We start from the raw sequence: 24,200 nt of genomic DNA, 5'->3' as shown, positions 1-24,200 counted from the left end.
AGAGCCGTCAGCTCAGCCTTGGCCTTTGGGACCCTGACAATGTTGCCCTGACTCTTTGGTTCTGCCTTTAGCCTAGGTTAGTCTTACACCTGCTCCACCATGATCCTGGCTGTGATTTGGGTTTTGCCTGGTTCCTCCTGTCTTCTCACATATTCCTTTCCTACTAAGGCAGTTCAAGTGCTGGTTCGGAGCCAGAGACAAGTTCCAAATTGATTCTTTGTCTATTGACACCCATAGCACCGGCTCTGAACCAGGAAAAAGTGGTTCTTAATGAGCACCAAAACATTACTGGTCTAGAAGAACCACTTGCATCAGGGGCTGAGGGCAGGGTTGCTATGACAGCAAAAACAGAAACAGTTTTGGGACATTGGATCTGGCTTTACAGGCTCTGTAGTCCATCGAAAAGCAGAGTGGTTCTTTTCAAAATAAACCAGCTCTGAACCAGCAATAGCACTAGCTCAGAACTACAGTTGCACACAGTTCATGCTAGTGAAAAGGGGTAACAGTCTCTGCCTATGGTCTACTTCATCTGGCCAATCCTGTTCCTGGTTCATCTAGTCTCCTCCCAGTATCCACCAACAATCTGCTGCAGCTCGACTCCTTCCTTCATCTTCACCTGATCCTCTCCAGTTTGCTCGCTCTTCTCCTGCTCCTCATACTCTTTCAGAACCACCTCTCTGTCCTCATTTAGACCTCTTGTATTTCAGCGCTATATTGTGCCTTTCCAGAGTGGGGCTGGGGGGAGGGGGGTGGACTGTCACTCCAGTAACTTATTTTGTGTCTTTGTTTCTTTTTCATTTTCTAGGTACCCCATTCATCTTTTTGTATACCATGTCCCCTTGTTTAGACCTTGTTTGATCCCCATTTGTGTAAATCCTTGAGTCCATATTTGACTCCTTATCTTCCATATTTAATCTCCCCTCCATACTCTGTGTATGGGAAATTTCTCTTCTCTCTATTAAAGATTTGGATTATTCTATTAAGGATTGTCAACTTCTTCATGCTTGTTTAAATTTAAAGCTGTGCAGCATGATACCAAGCTTGCACTGACAATTCACTAACTGCAGGAACACTGAAACTACTTTTTTCTGCTTCTGTTGTTTTTACAGGCTAACAAGAGAAAGCCAAAATAAAAAAGCCATTTGTGTCAAACTTAAGACACCCTATAATATAACAATTAACAGAGTAATTAGCTGCCAGGCACTGATACGTTTTAAAACCTGAGTTTGTTAGTTTGGAGCATTCAGGTGTGTGTTAACACAATGATAGAAGGAAAGGCATTGCCCATAATCTTAGAGAATCAATTCCTGCTGCCAATCGGGGAGGCCTAATACGGCAAGTATTTGAAACCAACATCAAATTTCCAGGAGTGGACTCCCAGCAAATTTACCACAAGGTCAAACTGAAATGCCAGACAACCTTAGAAATGATACAAATAAGTTTCTGACAAGTTTGGAAGGGTTGCCAGAAGAAAGAATTCTAGAACAGTAGTACCCATTGAACAAACAAGGTCAAACATGTTTGTTCATAATGCACAGCTCCACATTGGCTGGAAGCCAAAAGAGTTTGAAAACAAACATCTCATATCGCAAGACTGTTGGTAGAGGGTTGAAGATTTTAGGCTTCCTTTATTGGCACGGCATATGGGCAGTTGGGCATTCCACAGTCATTGAGTTGACCATAAGGTCTTTTTTGTACTAAAGTTATTTTAGATTTTGATGTGAGGCCATCCATCTGACTACTAAAGCGTGCAACAGAAAAATGATGCCAAGCACACCAGTAAATCTAATTGGAGGTTAAGTAGGCTAGCTACAAGTCAAACTCCAGACCTTAACTTAACTGAAATGTTGAGCAGAAACAAATGCCCACAAACCTCATTAAACTGGAGCAGTGTTTTGAAGAAGAGTGGGGCAAAATTCAATATCACTTTATTTTGATGTTCCCTTTAACGCATTTTGTTGAATTTAAGTTACATTGCATCTACATGCCAACTATTTCTCATTAGTTTATAAGTAGACTGTTAAAATGGGGTTAGGGTAAGTTGACGTACTTGCAAAGTTTCTTATAGTCAGTTAAATGTTAATGTTGGTTAAATGAAGGAGCAGTATCAGCAGATATTAAGCAGACAGTCTACTAATATTCAAATGAGAAGTAATGGCATATTGTTGCAATGCAACTTTTAGTCAACAAAATGTGCAATAGGGACCATCAAAATAAAGTTTTACCCAAAATTCCTCCAGAATGACATGAAAGACCAATAAAGTGAGTAACTTCTGAGAAAAGTGGATCCACCTGTTCAAGCAATGAATAGGGTTACTTAGATTGTCAACCATGCTGTTTTTTTATCCTTCACTTTTGCCAATTGGTGAAGTTTTGTTCCTCACCGCTGTCGCCACTGGCTTGGATGGCTTGGGACTTGTAGAGGTGTGCATCGATGGATTTGCTCTTCAGTGCTTGGACTCTCAGCAGTGAATATTAAACCACATTGAACTGAACTGAACTGAAACTGTTTCAATTCACTATTATCTTCTATGTGAAGCTGCTTTGACACAATCTACATTGTAAAAAACGCTATAGAAATAAAGATGAATTGAATTGCATTTTATATCTTGCTTCATGTTTGTTCAATAAATAATGACACATTATGATTTGTCATGTGATGTTGCACATCTGAGATTTTGTTTTCCAAATTTTAAGACCTGCCTTTCACTGTGTCTTAGGGAACACCATGGAATTAAAGTATTAAAGTATTATAATACCTTCACAGTAACATTTATTCAGTTATAGTTATGGACACTGTTTCAGTGTAATGTGCTACTATAATACTGTTAGAAGTAATTCACTAATAATCCTTCTACACAATTTTGTCTGGTCTTCAACAAATGAAGTCAGAATATTATCAGTCTATCTGACAAAAATGGTGAAATAGATATTATGGATTTTTATTAAAACTATTAGCCTGTAACAATAGAAGCAGGTTCAGGCTGCTTTAATGGTGTTTTCTACAGTTAATGAACTGTAAGTGCAAGCCTGGCCATGAAAGTTAAAATAAAAAGGTTATAGAAACAAGTCCATAATGAGTTGTCAAAAACAAATACTGCATTGTCATGTCCCTAAACCAAAATTAATGTCGACTTTAGTTTGTAAGTATACCTAATAAAACCGGGAATAATATCAAATAATAGCCTTTTTAGAGTTACAACATTGCTTGGATTTCTGTTTGGATTCTAGTCTGTTTTTTTTAGAGTTGTAGCACCCTCTGTCTGCAGCGCGTGTTCTACAGAAATGCTGACAAAAAAGCGAAAATTGGGTTTCAAAAATCTAAAGTGCATTAAATCTTTTTTGAGCAAAGAAATAATGATTCTCATACATTTAAACAATTATAAATAGAAAATGTACTATGTACATACACTAAATGTACATTCAATATGTAATTCACTCAATCGTATTTTATATACTGAAAAAAATGATTCAAAGATGATTCCTTGATTTACTAAAATGTACAGCATTTTTATAAGTGGTTGTAAACTATTTATTTTGCCTGAATTCAAACAAACAAATTAATTTGAACATTACTAAATTTTAATTTGTTTGTTTAAATTCAACACATCCAGTTGAAATCAGAATTATTATTAGAATTATTATTATATATATAAATATATATTTATATATATATTTCCGAAATGATGTTTAACAGAGCAAATAAAATTTCTTTATAATATTGTTTCTTTTGGAGAAAGTCTTATTTGCTTTATTTCGGCTAGAATAAAGCACTTTTTATTTTTTGAAAGAACATTTTTAAAGAGATTTTTTTTAGAACAAACTATGGTTATACAATAACTTGCCTAATTACCCTAACTCGCCTAGTTAACCCAATTAACCTAGTTACGCCTTTAAATGTCACTTTAAGCTGTATAGTAGTGTCTTGAAAAATATCTAGTCAAATATTATTTACTGTCATCATGGCAAAGATAAAATGAATCAGTTATTAGAAATGAGTTATTAAAACTCTTATGTTTAGAAATGTGTTGAAGAAATCTTCTCTCCGTTAAACAGAAATTGGGGGGAAAAAATAAACAGGGGGGCTAATAATTCAGACTTCAACTGTATAAATTGTTTGCAACAATTTTGCAGAAATCATTTTTTCAGTGTATTGATATACACTGTAAAATGCTGGGTTCGACCCAATAGATTTGTGTCAGGGTAAAATGAGGGAATTAAGTTATTTTATAAGTTTTAGCAAATTTAAGTGGATCGAACATAAAATTATACATAAAAGTTGAACATAAAATTGAACATAAAAGTTGTCACAAAAAAGCCTCAATAATTGTTTTGTTTCAGCTCGTTTTATATAACTAGTTAAAACAAACAGCAAACGTCATTTTTAGAGTGCAAATTTTAGCATATAATAACATTTATATCATGCTTTTTTTTTTTTTTTTTACCTGTGACAAGTAATACTGTGAAATACTTTATAATTGTGGTTAACTCTCATGCCCGTAGCGAACAAACCTCCCCCCACGGCAAAAAGGTCCAAAATTTGTCCTTTTAATTATTTTATGTAATTTAATATTATATACTATATTTATTATGTAATTAATATAATTATATTTATATTTAATATATATTGTAATAAAGTGTAATTTTAAATAACTATGGCCCATAGAGCCTCAGCCGCGAGTCACGTGACATAACCCACTGAGTGGTCATGTTTGAATCTTTGATGCCACATCCATACCAAAGAGCTTGGAACAATGCTCTTTGTCCATATAGAGTTACGATATGGGTCGAAAAGAGCAAGAGAGACAGAAAAGGCAGGCAGCGGTGTCATTATCAAAAAAAAAAAAAAAAAAAAAAATGAACATATGTTCAAAAAGACTGCCAAACAGGGTAAGGCTAAAGTTACGTACTTCATAACAGATGAAAATCTGTCCCTATCCATGAGGTTCTAGGCTAACTGGCCGCATTAGCCGGGACCTCCTGTATGTTTATTGACTTGTCCAGTACATGACCTCCCTTTCCCTATTTTGACACTATTTTTTAAAAAATAACTGTCCGGCGAAGGCTTTAATGGCAAGCGGAGTACTCAGCCATCAGATGTCACTTCACTGCAAAAGGCGATAATCTCGTCACGTGTTGCCACGTCTGTGTTTATGAGGCTGTTTGCTCACTTTAGTCGTTTTATTCTGATCAGATATCCGATCGCTCAAATCACTTCAGAAGGTGATCTGTGATGCATTCCAGATGAAACAGGACAGGTATGATCATTTTTTAGACAAAATTAATATAAATAAATTAAATTATGACCTGGAACGTCTGACCTGCACCTGAAACACCTGTAGGTGCACCTTTAAAGCCACAATTCTATTAAAAACATGTTTACTATAAACATAAAACATGTTCTAACTTTTCAGACCTTTAGCCAGGGGGGTTCACAAGACCCACCCTCACTGACAAAGGTCCAGAATTTGTCCCATACATGAGCTCATTTGTCCTATTTCGACTGCTATGCCATCATAAATAATGAAAATAATCCATCGAAAAAGGCTTTAAGACCAAACGGAATCCTCTGTCGGCTGTTGCTTAGGTAGGACTATATTCTGATGTAGGAGAAGTCTTCTTTCACTACTGTTTTGTTTTTAAACAGAGAAAACATTTTACAGGTAATTTTATCCTGAATCTTGGACCTTATTTCTGAAATAAAAATGAGCAATAAAAAGGTGTGAAGCACCAGAAGCTGACCATATTAAATTAATTTGATTATATTTTGGCTGTTGTTGATATCCAGGAATTTTCAAATGTACTTTTTTTACCAAAGAGACTAGAAAAATTCATTATTATTATTAGTATTATGTTTTAATTATTATTTTTTATTGAAATGGCCAAATTGTGACTGAGTACAGTTAAATGTGCTGGCCAGTTTGTTTGTTTTTTGTCTAATAAATGACAGTAGGCTACAGTTTTTTTACTTTAAAACTTTAACAGATTGCTATTTTTCCTAATGATAAATGATGTAATAAATTTGTGTTTTAAAAATTAGTCTTGTTTAAATTTTCTTTTTTATTGCAATTTTTTAGGAAATATTTTAGTACATCATTAAAGTGTGATTATGATGATATCTGACTAGTTAATCCAGCAAAAAAATGCACTAAAATGCAGTATTTAAATCTCATAGTTAACTAGAAACTGTGGCGTATAACTGCAAAAAGGTCCACTTTTTGAGAAAAAAAGAACCACCCCTTTCACCAGGCTGCTACAGCCCTGACTCTTATAGCTAAATGTTATAATTATAAATTTAAGTCACTTTAATTTAAAGTAACTACATTTGTTACTTTTTAAGTAAAGTAATCTGAAAAGTATATCATTATTATTTGCCTATTAAAAAAAGAGTTCTTAAGAGTGCTTAAAATTGTAATACATTACATTTTACCCAACACTTAGGTCTTTTACACACTATAAAATGATTGTTGGAAGAGCAAAACTATTTTAAAGTAATAGAAAGTAATATTTAGACATGGTTGTAAAGACATTAAGTTTGCACAAACATATTTTTAAAAAGTTATGTAGACAACTCTACACTTTGTTGGGTCAAATATGAAGAGTTCAGAAGCAAAAACCTCTAAATGCCATCTAAACTTTTCTTCTAAAATGAGCATGCATTTTTCACAGGCTCTTGCGGGTTCAGTAAATTCACTTTTATGTCGATAAATAGGGTATTTCATCATCGTACATCATCATCTGTAAAGTGAAATAATTAAACATAAACATAAAAGGTTGAGAAAAATGCTCCTTTTCAAAAGGCATTTAGAGATATTTGCATCCGAACTCTTCATATATATGTCAAACCCACAGTTGAGTGTTGTTTTTTCCTTTACATTAATGTTAAATAAAATTTTTAAACCCAACTGGGTTTGTTCGTATTTGACAGCATCGATTCGAGTTAAAACCCAGCATTTTTTTGTGTAGCCAATATGGTTAATTTTTAAAAATGTTGGGCCTATAAAGTAACAATTAAGGTATATTGAAACAACACACACATGCACAAACAAATAAACAAATTAATAAATCTGTGGACACTTTTATGAAATAATTAGATGAAATAAAGGAAGGATAAATATATTGATTCACTGTTAGATAATATGTTAAGCAGAAAGATGCTTATTGAAGAAAAAAAAACATGAAGAAAAACATTACCATTCCTCATTGAATACAAATGGTTTTATTGACACACTGTTCCAATCATTGTTCCCAATCTGCAGTGCAGCATTGAAGATTCAGTTCTGGAAACTCCTGGAAATCTTTTAAACAGGATTTGTTTTTGAACAGGACAAGGTTAAATGTTTGTATTAGAGGCTTGATCTAGCCTTCTGAGTTCCTCCTTTGAAGCTAAGTGTCAAAAAAGCCAGTAAAGAAAGTCTGGACGTGAAGCAACTGTTGGCTCTGAGGTATCAGTTCAATGTATTACTCAGCAAGCTGAACCGCTTTGAGAAAAGGTGCTCACTTTAGCTAATGGGCTATTAAAACTCTCGACTCGACTGAGGAAAAACGAATGCTTTAACTGCAGAAATAAAGATCTAAAAGTGAATCAAGATCATTATTTTTAAGGGCGAAACACTGCAGGCAAAAATCACAGCTTTTGGAGTGACAAATCTGCATTTCAGATGCAGAAGCTGAGGAATGTGTTCATATCTGATTGATTATATACAATATTTGATTCAACTTTTAGTCTTGGTGGTAAGCAGAATGTGTATGGAGAGACAAAAAAAGCGATACTCAAAATCCCTTTTGTAAAAACCCTTTGACTAATCTCCTTATTCTTCGCATAAGAGCAGGCGCAGCCATTTGAATCTTTTTGCCTCGAGACTTCCGGTCTCATTCACTTCCATTCATTTTTAGAGGTTAAAAACAGCTCACTATGCTGCTTGATGTTGCAAACTGATCTTTTCTTATTATATCATTGTACTTTTTTTATATAGTCATGCAAACACTTGTTTGTAGAGTGAGTAGTTTGATCGTTTTCTGCCGTTTATTATTTCTAGTCATTCCAGAATCGCAACTGAATCGGAAGTACTAAAACAATCGCAAAAACGAGTGCACTTCCGCATTGGAGAATAAGGTCAATAATATGTCAAAAGAAAGAAAGGACACTTTTAACCTGAATTCATCCAGTGTTCGGATTTTTTTTTTTGTGCAAGGAATGTATGCAAATTAAACAAAATAATGTCTCCATTTTCGTTTTAAACACATTTTAGAAAACGTGTAAAACAAAAAAATGTGATTTTGAAAGTAATCATTCAACTGTGTAAACACTGTGAGTTCATTTGTACCTATTCACCTGCAGTGTTTAGCCTAAATCACAGCCCTCATGGCATTTACACCAGCCCTGACCTAAGATTAGCATATTCAGGACATACAGAAACAGCATGACGCTGGAGGCTAATCCGGGACCTAAATCCCACAGAATTTACTGCTCCTTCATGAAAACGCAACGGTTATGTAAAAAAAATTGCATAATTCGAAAGAATGAATACTATGAGGGAAAAGCCCATTACCAAAGTTAGCATTAGCCTGCAGCACGCTTCTCTTCAGCTTGCATGTCGTTGCTAGTCACATGGCACACCAGTCTAACAAGAAGCCATGCTATTAATCCATAGCTTATTACTTCATCTTTTTTTCCTGTCAAGGGCCATAAACCATACGGTCATTAGATAAAAGGGTACAGCTAAGAAAAAGCTAATTGAATAAATTAACCAGAGCATCATCCAAATAGGCGATAGAGTTTTCTCTAAGGAACACAGTATAAAATTGGTTAGCACTCCTCAAACTGCTTGACAAACATGCGCTTGGTCATTTGAGTTTCTCTGATCTCCTGCATGGCGTTTTGGCATCTGCCCTCAGGCTCTGCTGAGTCTCTGCGGCTGGAAGCTCCAGGTGGGTCATGGAAGCAGTGGTTCTCCAGTGGGTTTTTTTTTGCTCAGACGCTGTCAATCTCAGGAACTGGGACGGGTTCGGTGCTGCCGGTCCGTTTGGAGGCACACAGAGGTTCATGAGATTGGCTGAGAGACTCTGCAGACAGGCTCTTACTGGACAAAATACTGCTGAGGCTCGGCTTCCGGACGCCCCGCGGCTGAGCTTCAATCTCCACTCGCACCTCAATGTTGGTGCCTTCTCTGTTGGAAACAAGGTAGAAAGAAAAAGAATGTGGTTGCATTTTATTTTACAGTACATACACAGGTATATCATGATTTTGCCAAGTACGATGATGACCCTGGAACATAATTTTTGTTGGAAAATGTAATCCATTCCTATTCCCCACCCCAACATAACTGTAAATTAATCTCAAACCAGATGGAGAATAGTAGTTAGATAACAATTATGTAAAAGAGCATAAACCTAACCGTACGCCTAAACTTAACACAAACTGTAAACATGTCCCTTAATTCTGATTGGTTGATTGGAATGTTATTCCAGGATCAACACAGATGTTAATCCAGGAACATGTCCTACTTGGTGAAATCAGGTTGGCGACATGCACAGTGTACGTACATATCTAAGAATGTAAATACACACACTTGCAATCAAAACTCTAGAGGGTGTTTTCATGTTAAAGACTACATTTATTTAATCAAAATCAACATTTAAAATGAGTGTTTTGTAATTTTTTTAAAACTTTAAATATAATTTATTCCTGTGACGACAAAGCTGTGTTTTCAGCATCATTACTCAAGTCTACAGTTTAAAATGATCTTTCAGAAACATGATACTTTGCAGCTCAAGAATGTTTCTTAATATCAGTGTTGGAAACGTCTGTTACCTTCTGTTAACTTCTGTTCTGATTACCTACCAAAGTAGAGGGTTATATACAGTTGAAGTCAGAATTATTAGCACCCCCTACCCCCCTCCCCCACCATGAATTTTTTTTCTTTTTTAAATATTTCCCAAATGATGTTTAACAGAGCAAGGAAATTTTCACAGTATGTCTGATAATATATTTCTTCTGAGAAAGTCTTATTTGTTTTATTTCAGCTAGAATAAAAGCAGTTTTAATTTTTTTTAAAACCATTTTAAGATCTAAATGATTAGCCCCTTTAAGCTATAGTTTTTTTTCAATAGTCTACAGAACAAACCATCGTTATACAATAACTAGCTTAATTACCCTACCCTGCCTAGTTAACCTAATTACCCTAGGTAAGCTTTTAAATGTCACTTTAAACTGTATAGAAGTGTCTTGAAAAATATCTAGTAAAATATTATTTACTGTCATCATGGCAAAGATAAAAGAAATCAGTTATTAGAGATGAGTTATTAAAGCTATTATGTTTAAAAATGTGTTGAAAAAATCTTCTCAATTTCTTATACAGAAATTGGGGAAAATAATAAACAGGGCAGCTAATAATTCAGGGGGTTTAATAATTCTGACTTCAACTGTATTAAAAAAAAAGTATAAAAATCTTCATAATAAACACTTACATCCAAAAAATACATTACCAATACAATATACCAATGGTTCATAAAAAGGAATTCAGTTTTAGATTCTGATTCAGTTTGAACTACTTTTTCAAACTTTTTAAAAATATGTTTAAATCTATTTGCCTTTTTAGTTCAATCGTCAGGCTGTTCTAAAGCATTCAAAAGTACAGTTCAATGTACCTTGAACTGAAAATGTTTATTGTGGAAATTAAATTTTTGTATTTGGTACTATGTAGTTCTGATTGTTTACGCTTCTTGGAATAATTTTTTTAATGCTTGATCCCATGGAAGAAATGCGATATGGGATGGCAAACAAACTAAACATATTTTTTTAAATCTGGAACCCAATTATGTTTTATATCAGTAATGCTGACTTGTAACTCATTATAGGTGGGATTGGTTTAGCAAATGTCGAGTTGTGGAGCCTACACATTTCTCTGTAAATTATTTATTTTTTATTCAATTTTTTTCTCCTATGCTTTCTTGATAATATTCTATTATGTTGTGTCCGACTGTGTCTTGTGTTATGGCCTTTGTACCCTTTTTTTTTTTGTTTGTTTGTTCTGTTTATGTTATTTTTATTTTGTTATGCTAAAAACAATAAAAAAAAAAAGAAAAAAAAAACAATCTGGGTAATAATAACCAAAAATGTTTACTAGCTCTAATCCTTATTTTAACCTTAATCAATTTAGTTAACTTATTTGTACACATACTGTAAAGTAATACGCAACCAAATATTCCATTCATCAAATGATCCTGCAAAAAAAAAAAAAAAACGTTTCCATACAAAGATTAAGCTGCAAATTGTCGTATTAGAATAGAATTATGAAGGATCTTATAACACCAATGACTGAAGTAATAATAATGCACATTCATTTTCGTCATAACATAAATAAATTACATTTTAAAATCTAGTGAATTAGAAAAAAAGTTACATTAAATTATGATACATTACTGATTTTTAAGTTTTTTTGATCAAGCAAATGCTGCCAGGGTGTCAAATCATTTTAAAAACCATATCAGATGGTAATGTGTGTATTATACAAACTTCTTCATTGCTTATAAATATTTGAAAAAAAAAAAGTATAGTGTCGAAATGTGCTGACCTCAGAGCAAATGTCTGTGAGCTGCTGAAGGCACACTCCTCAACAACATCCACTTCATCTGACTGAACGACCGGCTCTGTGCTGTCAACATGTCCATCATCAGAGGCTTCAGCTGAACCTACTGCTCTAGACTGGAGAACACTTAAGCTGGGAAGCGCCATCACTTCCTCCACATTCACACTCACTTCCTGTACGCTTGCGTCGGTCAGAGCTGGGTTGTTCTGTCCGGTCCAGTGATCACTGACTACATGAGAAAATAGAAGATCTTCAAGAGAAGTTTAAATTTCATCAGATCAGGCCAAACTGAGAGCTTAATATTTCAAAACTGCTCTACACCTACAGTGTTTGCATAATCAAGTACAAGCTCATACAAAGAGATTAGCATTTTATTATAAACCAGGATCGTGTTCATGCACACAGTGTCAAGGGTAAAGTGTTGGGTAAGCAACTTTGAAACTAGCTTCTGAAGCTTAAATAAACATATGTATAATCTAAACCAAGTAACTTCAAAAATTACCAACAAGTAGAAAACAGATATTTCTGTTAGTTAAAACTACTAGCTTTTGGTAGTTAGCTAGACAAATTACTAACATGTTTTACAGTGACACTACCATTAGCTACAGTAACAGCTCTTAGCTTATAGTTAGCTAAAAATAAATACTAAAAAGCTGTGGGTACATTTATTAGCAACAGAAAAGTTTCTAATTTACAGTCATTGGCTTGATGAAAGTGAATGATATTATTAGTTACAGCAAAAGCTCCCATAGTTTAGAGTAGCTACTGTACACAAATTACTAACAAGCTAAGAGTTAGCTACTAACAAGCCACTTTACTGTGGGAATTGTTAGCTACATAAAAAGTTTGATTTAGAGTAGTTAGCTTATGTATACAAATTACCATCAAGCAGATAACAGTGAATACTTTCATTAGCTACAGTAAAATCTCCTAGCTTAAAGTAGCTACACGAATGATTAACAAGCTAACCACAGTGAATGGATACATTTATTAGCCACAGTAAACACTCCTAGATTAGTAACACAAATTAAAGTAGCCAATTACTGTGAATAATAATGTTTATAGCTTAAATTTGTGTAAACTATACTAACTAGAAGCTTATTACAGTGAATAGTTAGCTTTATTAAAAGATCTTGCCTTATTCTGTAAGTTACTGTAGTTGTGGATTTTACTAACATGCTTTACGTTGACACTTCCATTAGCTACAGTAACAGCTCTGAGCTTATAGTTAGCTTAAAATAAATACGTACTAACACGTACATTTGTTAGCTAATTTACAGTCATTGGCTAAGGAACAGAAGTTACCTTGAAGACAGTGAATAATATTATTAGCTACAGCAAAAGCTCCCAAGTAGCTACTCTACACAAATTACTAATAAGCTAAGAGTTAGCTTAGCTCTTAGCTAAGAGTTAGCTAATACTAACAAGCCATTTTACAGTGGCAATTGTTAGCTACTTAAAAAGTTTCTGATTTAAAGTAGGTATACTGTATGCAGCTTCTTAAGTACACAAATTACCATCAAGCACATAACACTGGATACTTTTATTAGCCACAGTAAACACTTCTAGATTAGTAACACAAATTAAAGAGGCCAATTATTGTGAATAATAATGTTTATTGCTTAAACTAGCATAAACTATACTAACTAGAAGCTTATTACTGTAAATACTTAGCTATATTAAAGCTCTTATCGTATACTGTAAGGTAGTTATAGATTTTTTGTTAGCTATACTGATAACTCATAGATACACAAATTACTAAGAAGCTAAGTTCTATAAACAGACACTTTTGTTTGCTGCACTAATCATTTCTAGAAAAGCTACAGTGAATCTATTTGTGGTGGATGCACAAAATACAAACAATTAAATGCTTCCACTGAAAAAGTATATTGCTCACATTCATTCTGTATGTTACCCCTATATTTTCAGTATTTATTGCATGATTGCATTATTCTCTCAGCCAAATTTCCTAAGAAAAATAACAACAAGAACCTCAATATTAACGCAAGCAAATCTTTTTTCACTATTTCTAATGGACCTGTGCAACTAATAAAGCTACTAAAAATATAGTTAATATAAAAGCAGCACATCTTTTAATCTGCAAACTGGTTGGGTATAATTTTATAGCTGAATTTCAGGAGTTTGGACTTACAGTTGGCCAAGTCTTCTAGTTGTATGTTTCGAACTTCAGGAGGCTCAGACTGTGGCCTACACCAGCCATTACGACACAATGACATGGGCACCACTCCATAGACATACGTCAGCATAAGAGGCACCCCCACACCTGGAAACATAAAAGATTTACTGGATTATAATCAATTATTATACTTGATTATAATTAATTAGAGTTTATTCCTAAAGGAAATTAAATTAAATTAAATTGACCATAATGAAAGTGTTCATACAAGTTGAATGGTTTAATCAAAGTCTTCTGATAAGACATTGCTTTCTTTTAAAGATTGAAATAATTAAGGCTTTTATTAAGTATGAATCAGTGAACAGTGTTTTCAGCATTTAGATTTAGTCAGAGAAATTTGAGCAGGATTGTGCCTTAAAGCAGGAAGCAGCAGTGCTTGAGCTAGTTTCTGGTCAAGTTAAAAGCAGTCGAAAGTTCATTAGAGACAAGACAGACTGCATTTCACAGCAATATTTTTGTTTTTACACTCAATGAAATCAAAGTATTGTCTGTATTTCCACTTGATAAAGCAATCACTCTCGACAGCAGCCATTTCAGCTCGCGTTCTCCAGCAATTTAAAAGCACATACTTATTAACTGACATTGCAGCAGCATTTTTTTCTTCTAAAAACTATATTTGTAACGCAAGTAACGCAATTACATTGAATTTATATAATTGTACTGTAATCAAATTACACTAATTCTGCATTCCCCAAAAATGTAATTAGATTAAAGTAACACATTACTAAGGAACGCGTTACACCCAACTCTGCATAAATACATACAGAAGTTTACAGCCCAGGTTCATTGAAAATACGCACATGAGCCTACATTTTTTTCAAAACGTAAGATATGTTGCTCTTGGTAAGTTTTGTTGCACATTTTAGATGACAACTCCACTAGAGGCCGCTGCCTACATTTTTATTACATAGAATGTTTTATTGTATGTTTCAGACATCCTGTTTCCTGATTATAATTCAATATAATCAAAATCAATTATTAAACTTAATCATAATAAATTAGAGTTTATTCCTAAAGGAAAATAAAGTAAATGAAATGAAAATGACCATAATAAAGTGATCATACAAATTCAATCGTTTAACCAAACTCTTCTGATAAGACATCGCTTTTTAAAAGATTAAAATAAGTAAGGTTTTTATTAAGCATTAATCAGTGATGTACAGCATTTAGATTTAGTCAGAGAAACTTGAGCAGGGGTGACGCAGTGGCGTAGTGGGTAGTGTGTGTGGAGTGTCCACTGTGTGGAGTTTGCATGTTCTGTCCGCGTTCATGTGGACTTCCTACGGGTGCTTTGGTTTCCCCCACAGTCCAAAGATATGTGGTACAAGTGAATTGGGAAGGCTAAATTGTCCGTAGTGTATGAGTGTGAATGAGTGTGGATGGATGTTTGCCAGAGATGGGTTGCAGCTGGAAGGGCATCCATTGCGTAAAACATGTGCTGGATAAGTTGGCGGTTCATTCCGTTGTGGTGACCCCGGATTAATAAAGGGACTAAGCAGAAAAGAAAATGAATGGATGAACTTGAGCAGGCTTGCTTGATGCTCCAGCACCACGAGGTTCGTTCTCACGTCTACAGCAGGTGTGGTTGAGCTTCTGTCAAAGTTTACGTGTAAATAAAGTCCTAAATTAATTTTTTTTAACTCTTTATGGACTCATTTTAAAGCCCCAGAGTTGTTTATGAACAGCTTTTTAGTAGAGGGACAGAAATCTCAGATTTGAATTAAAAATCTATATTTGCTTTACAAAGATGAATGAATTTCGAAGCTTGAAATGACATGAGTAAATGATAACCGAACTGACATTTAAGGGTGAATTTACCATTCAAATATCTATATGCAAAGGACCATGTGAAAAAAACTGAAATCACAGACATGTTTAGAAATTGCTTAACTAAGATTAATCATCTTAAAGCAGGAGAAAGGGCAGTAATTCACCTCATGTCATAGAGACATAATACTAGTAGCAAAGACAAGGACAACGTGCAATAAAGGAGACAAAAGGCCGTGATCCTCCTGGTTCTGGATAAGAACAGAGTGGCATTGTTGATGGGGACATTGGAGGGGATGAGGCCCCTCTGTGGCTCTGCTGAGGAGAGGTCAGAGCTGCAGAACAGACGGGGCTATTCAGACGGGAGAATAAGCAGGAACACAAGCTCTGGGTTTGTGGGGAGAGCAAGCAGGAGCGAATGTGCTGCGCTCAGGACTTCACTCTATGCCATGGAGATCGCTCTGACATTTTAGTTGCAGCCGGCTGCTATAATCTTCCCCCTGTCCGCTCCAGCTCTCACAGGAGTGCCAGAGCACAAGATAGATGAGTCATCAGAGACCAACATGGCAATTCAGCTCTCTATGCGTGCGTATGTGTGTGTGTGAATGAAACAGCTGCATATATGTAGGGTAAATGTGTGTAGTATGGATGCTGAGGATTAGTTCACTCTCCTTGTAAAGCAGAAAAATTTGCTCTGAAGTTTAATTTAGTATTTTGATCGGGACTAATAACTGTTTATATCTGAACTATAAACTATTATCCCTCTTTATTTTTAATTGAGCTCTTCTAAATCAATGTTTGAAACACAGAAATTGTAATAATAGTTGAAAAGACTAAAGAATAAAGCAGATTCATATACACGACCATACTGTACATGATGACTCTCCAGGTCTAACATATTAAACAGCAAAGTAATGCAATGAATAATGCAAACATTAAAAATTAGGCAAATGCAAAGCAATACAACACTGCCATCGTTATTCAAGTCAGAAAATATAGCTGCAAGCAGCAATTATCGGGACCAAGCAGCCTAGCGGCCACATCATAAACAAGCACGACAACAAGCTACAGAGCAACGGGAAAATTCTATAACTTTTTGGCAGCATGGTCTGGGCCAAATTTGATGGAAATTGGGCTAATCATCTATAGAGAGTTCAAAACAATAGATTTTCAAACTACTTTAAGATGGTGGACAGGACGTCATGTCAATTTTGTATTGTTTTACACAGAAGGTGGTGCAAACTGAAGTAGTTTGGTCAATGTCAGGTCTAGATCACACACTTTAAGTTTGGTTTCAATGCTTCAAACCATTGCAGTGATTCAGACTGTAATTTGCCAGGACTGAGCACCTCCGCAAACTGATAGAAAATAATCATAACAATCCTAGACTTTTATTTAACACCATTGCTAAATTAACAAATAATCAGTCATCTTTGGAACAAAATGTCCCACCGCAAACTAGTAGTGATGACTTCATGAATTTTTTCTGTGATAAAATAGAAGGCTTAAGACAGAAAATAGAAGATGTTAAACTTTCTGCACCTGCTAAACTTCTGATCCTTTAAACATTCCACTGAATCAAAATAATTTACAGTGCTTCAAAATCTTGTAGAGCTGCACATTGATGGATTACTCTTCAGTGTTTGGACTCTCAGCAGTGAATATTAAAACACATTAAACTGAACTGAACTTAAACTCTGAAAACTGAACTACACTCTTTCAATTCACTAAAATCTTCTATGTGAAGCTGCTGTGACACAATCTACATTGTAAAAATGCTAAATTGAATTGAATTGAATGTCTTCTGGCAGTTTTGTCTATTGACATGAATTCCATACTTTTGGTCTATATGGTCTCAAGATGATCTGAGTCTAATTTGATGAAGATTGGACCAACTGTTTAGTAGGAGTTAAAAAAAAGAGGGTAATTCGGATACAATAGGTGCCTACGCACATTCAGTGCTTGGCCCCTAATTAAGTTAAATTGCTATTCAATAAGTTCTTTGCAGAATATTAAGTATTAACTTAATTAATGTAAACAATATGACATTGATCGCAATTATCATATGAACTATCTTTATGATACATTTCTGGTTCCTTTGAAGTTTGACAGCTTCACTCCTCTGTCTCAGAACTTTTCAGAGAGTGGCCAGGATTAACTTTTTGGGCTCCTTACAAAACCCACTATAAAACCTTTCCTTTAATTAACAGTTGCTAGCTTGAGATTCATGGGTGTTGATCTCTGCTCTGACTACCTTTGATGTAGAAAAGTTTAAAGTGGTCATGAACCGAGAAATCTAAATTCCCTTGATCTTTTAACACTGTAACAGGTCATAGTACTACAAAAACATCCTATAAGCTTCAGAACTCAAAACTTTCCTGTTAGTGTGAAAGCAGCTAATACTGAAGCCGATCCTCCAAAACTGCAGGCTGTGGAATGAGCCTCTTTATTTTGTAACATTGTGTTTGAACTCCACCTCCATAAACTCACTTCCTGTTTAGCTCCACCCACTGTAAGTCAGCTTATGAAAGGAAATGTCTGTTTATTGTTTACAATTACACTTAAAAAGATAGGCTAGTTAGAGTGGCCGTTACCTAAAAATCAAAACGCACCCACGATTTACTTCCTTACTTGTTTCAAACTGGTTTTCGTATATGAAGAGAGCAAACACAGGATGTGTATTGAGTATTTATGTGTTTTCAGCCTAAATCATAGCAGTGTCCACCTGTGATGCATGCAAGTTTACCGCCCAGGCTCATTGGAAATTCTTGTCTCATCCAACATTTTTGCAAAACGTAAAACATGTTGCTCTAGGTACATTTTGTAGCACGTTTCAGGTGACAAATTCAATAGAGGGTGCAGTCTACATTTTTGTTAATCTGAAATGCTGTCCATAGGATATGTTTTGTCATACATTTAGAAACACGTCCTTCTTTTACACATCCACGAGAAGGCGGATGTGTAAGAACACCTAGACCATTGAGCTACTGATCGAAACTCTTCCCTAACCCAAATCAACAGTGTTTTCAAAAGCAAGCACAAAAGAAAAGTGAAAAATTAAAAAAAAAAAAAAAAGTGAATAAAGTGAAAAATGATACCAGATAGTTTAATTCAATTCCACATTACTTTTATCTCTTGTAGTACTGTGCTTCACCAAACTTAAACCTGAACACTCAGGATCACAAATACAACACTATCCAAACTCAGCTACCGAGCAAACTTACCATGCCAGAAAAGTAGTCTATATAGAGATACACGCGTGAGGCAAGTGTATTTCATTACAAATCATAAACACACCATGTTATGTTATTTAGATAAAAAGTTATCCTCCTGCACCTATAGTCTTGCTGCTTTCAAGAGCTCCAGATTTGTCTTTTTGTAAGCAGCACAGGTTGCTTTCACTTTAACCATTCTTTGAACAGATTATTTTTTGCCTAACGTTAACCGTGTGTGTGTGTATGATCATCCTTTCATTATCGCACATGGTATGTTTTTCACCTGTTTTCTTTTGCTTACAGTTATTTTTTGTAAATATGGTTTAATTAGGCTATAATTTTTTTACAATAACATTGCTTTAATGGGAGATTAACTTCCCATTTATGTCTAGTTACATGGTGATATGGGACCTTTAGCCAGGCCAGATTACTGTCCATATTTTAGCTACAGGACAACAATAATTTTTTAAATGTCAATTGTTTTTTTTTTTTTGTTCTTTAAAGAAATGTTTTGTTAAATAAAAAATATAGCATACAGCTATATTTTGCTTGTTTTGACACATTTAAAATTTGTGGCTAAGAAATAATCATTTATTTATGTTTGGTGTGGTCAGAGATAAATTTGGTAAATCCTTCATTTTGAGCTCTGGAAAGTCAAGTGAAACTGTAATACGACACTGAAACCATGACTCATTTGCTCATGCACATTGAGCAAGCTCATGTACACGACACACAAAAAGCGAAATGAATGAGACGGCATGTGGACATAACGCAAAATTGAAATCAAGTAATTTTAGCATGTGAAAGTTAAATTTATGCATAGAAAATATATTTTCACAACGACAAAATTGTGGCAAGAGAAAATGCAGAGAGGCTATTAAAGTTGGAAAACGAAAATGAAAAAGTTAATGTCAAGCCCTGTTTATGTGGTATGCAAAGTATTGCATAAAAATTCTTCAATTGTCAAAAATATGTCTCTGTAAATCTCAATAGTGTGAAAAGGAACAAATAGTTGTCATACGCATTGAAGTGCGTTTTTGGGGTTTCACGATCATGTAGGCTGAAGCCCTTATTTCCACTGAGCCTGTTTTAGAAGCTTACATCAGCAGGTGCACAGCTGTCTTTTCAATTTTTGCAATGTAATCTTAGAAGCAAAGCATTTAATATGTACATTTTTAAATATGCAGATCTGTTAGTCAATCATACAATTGGGGTTTACTTCAGATTCTACAATCAACCACAACAATTCAAATGGTGTGTTGAGAGAGGTTTAAAACCGGACAGAAAATAGTCTACTAATTTCAAATTATGATGAGTTTTGAATTAGAACTTTTGATAATAATAACATTTTCACAGAACAGTACAACACTTTTAAACAAGCAGTTCATGACCCCTTAAAAAGTGACATTTGAGATTTGCAGCAGTTTGAGACTACATATTGCCTTGTTTTATCATGTAAATGATGAATTCAAACTACAGAAATTGTCAATCAAAATTCCTGTGTTAAATTTTCAACATTAAAAGGTGTCGAAGCACAAAACAAGTACCATAATGCAACTGACCAGCATAAATGAACAAAAAACATTAGTAAATCAGTGTTCAGAGTAAATAAAGTGACAGACAACTGTTAATTAAAATATATTTTTACAGTGATTGAGGAATAACATTAGAAATAATTCTAGTTGAACTATCCCTTAAACATATTTGTTTGCCTTTCTGCTTTCCTCATTTAACAGACTCTCATCTTAAGTATCTTCATTTGTCTGAACACAAGCCAAAACAATCAATACAAAGGGATAACACTCAAGTCAGCACTTTTACACTGATGTTTCCCGACAATGGAACGGCTGAAGTGGTCAACAACACACACAATACTAACACTAATGTTCAGAAGTGTGGGGGTGATGAGATTATTTGGTGGTTTTGAAGTCTTATGCTCACCATGGCTGCATTTATTTAATCAAAAATACAATAAAACCATAATAAAATAACAGTAATACATTTTATTTTAAAATGCAATTTATTGTTAAATGACTTCAGTGTCACATGATCCTTTAAAAATCATTCTTTGCTGCTCAAGAAACATTTTCCTATTATCAGTATTGCAAACAGTTGCATTGTTTATGATATTAATGGAAGCTGTGATGGAATTCTTCACAATTCTTTGATGAATAGAAAGTTCATTATTTATTTGAAAAAACATTTGAAATTATAAATGGCTTTATTCTTTTTTTTGCAATTAAATGCAATCATTTAATTTAAAAAGGGATCTTAATGACCCCAAAATTGTCTGTAGTATTGTATAAAATCACATAAAATCCATCTCAAATACATTTTACACAATGCACAGTTTGTGAAGGGAATACATTAGCATTGCAGTGTACATGCTAACATTTTAAACCCACAATCATTTTAGATGCAACCATAGAAATGGATAGATGAGTTTCTTACCCACAGTAATGGCTGCTATGACTGGAGACACAAAAACAGACATCATGACCCCGCTGGCCACTGTCAGATAATGCTTACTTCCTGAGGTATTGTTTTTCTTACAGCGACCATGGACCTGAAAGCAACCAAATAGATACATGTATAAAGTCAGCATTAAATTGAAATTGTAATTCTTTTTTCTTTTTTATTGTGACATATTCAGCTAGAAAAAAATTTAAACACCATTCTGGATGTATGGAATCATGTAGGTATACGTTTGAGTACAACGTTGAAATTAGTTTTTTTCTATAGGTATGACAACATTTAAAGAGCCCCTATTACGGGTTTTTCAAAATGACATTCCATGCAGCGTGTACCACAGCTCTAAGTAAATAAAAAAACATCTAGCGGAGGTTTAAATCCGAAAATGCACCATGTTTAAAACTATTGATAGTTTAACGAAATAGTTGACTCAGAGTCAAATAAATTAATCGAGTTGGGTTCGGATCTTTTGCTTGAATGCATCGACGTCAACACGGTACATCACCAAATATGTAGTTCCAGATCCGGTAAAATGTGAACGCACCTTTCCCTTCAGACACTAGTGGAGTGCGGGCGATCACGGGACTGATCATGACGCGAAGATGACAATCACTGACAGATGGAGATTCGGATATGGGGAATAAAAGATTAAAATAAATTTTCACAACAATACCACAGTATAGCCAACGCGTGCTGTTTGTTCCTGTTATTTTTCACATTTTTCATACAGTAACACACGCTGCAACGCGGAATTCGCTGCTCGTTTGCTATTGAAGGAAGGAGCAGCAGAGACTATTATATATGGGATTTTGTCAGGGACTTTGTCAGTAACTGTTAAAGTTCAAATGGACCCGTTTCTTCTTCATCCGGATCATATAATGTAAGTGTAAATAAAATTGTTTCCTCGTTTTGTGTAGTTTGCAAAATATGTGTTTAATTGTGTGCTATAACTTTTAATGGCCCCGCGCGGCTTGTAATCACCTAACTTTTATCTATACTAGTATATCATATACTAGTAGCGCAGAGAAACACTCTGTACTTTCTTTGCAGACATTTCCAACATCACATTTACCTTGTGTGTGAAGGGTACAGGTCTGATGGATTTACATAAATTTACATATATGCATTCGTAAGCACTTTTCTTATGATGAGCATACAGTAAAGTTCGTGACCCTGCCTTATTATCATCCTGAAGCTATTAAACCGTCAACATCTCCACAGAGAGGACAAACATATAGAAGCTGCTGCTTTGACTTAAATAATGCACCATGCTATGGGTTTTTTACCTTGCGGCCCATATAAATTGGGATGCCCACAATGATGACTGGTATGGCGATGCCCGCTATGAGTGAGATCACCACCGGTGCCCCGAGAAGCATGCCGACCTGCCATAAAACTTTGCGAGTCTGAGACCACGGCTTCTTTCCCCAGAAAGTGCAGCCTGAGGGACTGTATGGAGGACAAGTGAACATTTTGGTTTCATTTAATACAGTTACATAACTGGCACATATATAACATGAGCTGAAAGCTATAGACAAGGAGTAGTGAATAAAAGCCAGATACACACGCGTACAGTCTCAGTCGATCAATATTTTATGATCTCATCCTCGATTAGCCTTATGCACTGCCTGGGTGAACTGTAAATCTCTTTGTTCAAAGTCACTTCCTGTTCTGTTTTGTGCATTGCAGGGTACTGTAGCTAAAAACTGATGAAAAGTATAAGCATAATACTTAAATACATTTTGTACACTGTACAATGACATTCTAATAGGGCTATTAATCAAAATGAAATCAGAAACACATTTGAGAAAATCTGCGACTGTCACGCAGTCAGGGAAACAGTTGTGTGATCATTAGCAGTAATCTACTCCAAAGGCCAGAGGGCACTCTAATGAAGAAACTTAAAACATACATGAAGAAGAAACCTTGGAAATCCCCATAATGTTGCATTATAAGCAAAACTGCTTTCATTGATTTACCGTGACTAATAAACACACAACTATGGAATCACCTCACAGAAGGATTTATTTCAATCACTCGACTGAAGTTATGAAGTGATTTTGGAGTAAAAACAACTAAATATGGTATTTTCACATGCAGCATTTACTACACAGAGTTGTAGTTCAATGCAAACACAGCTGTCATTATAACAGAACAAATATCTCGATATTTTGAGTTTGAACATGATTTTGCATAGCTTATCAGTGAACTTTGACTCTCTGTAGTAAATGCTGCTCCATCTGAATGGATGTAGGTTTACTATAACTGACTTTACTGACAAAACACGCCTAAACATTGCCTTTGATTAACTGTCCAACCTTATGTTCTAATTCAAATTATTGATGAACGCTGATCATAACAAAAGCCAGTAGCTATGTTTCCATCCAAAAATGCGAATTAACTTTATGCGCAAAACTGGAATAAATCAGCTTTTCCATCCAACGAGTCAAACTGAACAAAATCATCACTTCCTGATTATCTGGCGGCAAATATCAACAGTAAAAACGGAATTTGAGAAGCTGCGTGAATCTTTTCTTTATTTAATAAATGACTTGCGCCTCAGAAGGCAATCTTGACACGCTGTGAATGCACGGTAACGTTTGAAGACGTGAGACGTGGAGCACAGACGCTCTTGACTACGGAGGTCATTGATAATATACTGTAATAACACTAATACTGAAATGGTTAAGGCATTTAGAATGACGTAAACATAATTTCAAATGTTTTACAATGTGCTCAGCCTGCTGGTTTATCCATTCACACATTTTTATCATCAGAGTGTGCGATACGCAGCGGCAGACGGTTGAGCTGGTTTTCTCTCTTGCCTGGCGTTCTTTGGGTCTGGTCCTCTAGAGCGGTATGTATTGTTGCGAATTTTCTAAAACAGCAACATGGTTGTATAGCGTGTCTTTTTTAATCTGGGGGTCCAGTATGTTGATGGGGTGCTCACGGGCAGTG

General features: G+C 34.9%; 1 protein-coding gene across 2 annotated transcripts in view; it reads right to left on the bottom strand.

The window, feature by feature from the left end:
* Positions 1-8,418: 8,418 nt before the first annotated feature.
* Positions 8,419-24,200, bottom strand: part of si:ch211-278j3.3 (E3 ubiquitin-protein ligase RNF19B) — a 41,362-nt gene continuing 25,580 nt past the window's right edge. Inside the window, exons 6-10 of one of the 2 annotated variants that reach the window (XM_056445648.1) lie at positions 22,529-22,691; positions 21,222-21,336; positions 13,744-13,875; positions 11,577-11,841; positions 8,419-9,170 (exon numbers count right to left, since the gene is read on the bottom strand). In XM_056445648.1, the coding sequence (XP_056301623.1) occupies positions 8,975-9,170; positions 11,577-11,841; positions 13,744-13,875; positions 21,222-21,336; positions 22,529-22,691 (871 nt within the window). In that variant the 3' untranslated portion in view covers positions 8,419-8,974. The remainder of the gene's footprint in view (positions 9,171-11,576; positions 11,842-13,743; positions 13,876-21,221; positions 21,337-22,528; positions 22,692-24,200) is intronic. The other variant, XM_056445649.1, reaches the window with a different exon arrangement.

This window comes from Danio aesculapii, chromosome 20, assembly GCF_903798145.1.
Source record: "Danio aesculapii chromosome 20, fDanAes4.1, whole genome shotgun sequence".
In the NCBI taxonomy this organism is placed as follows: Eukaryota; Metazoa; Chordata; class Actinopteri; order Cypriniformes; family Danionidae; genus Danio; species Danio aesculapii.
The sequence above is the reverse complement of the archived record's forward strand: the minus strand, read 5'-3'. Positions and strand labels throughout refer to the sequence as shown.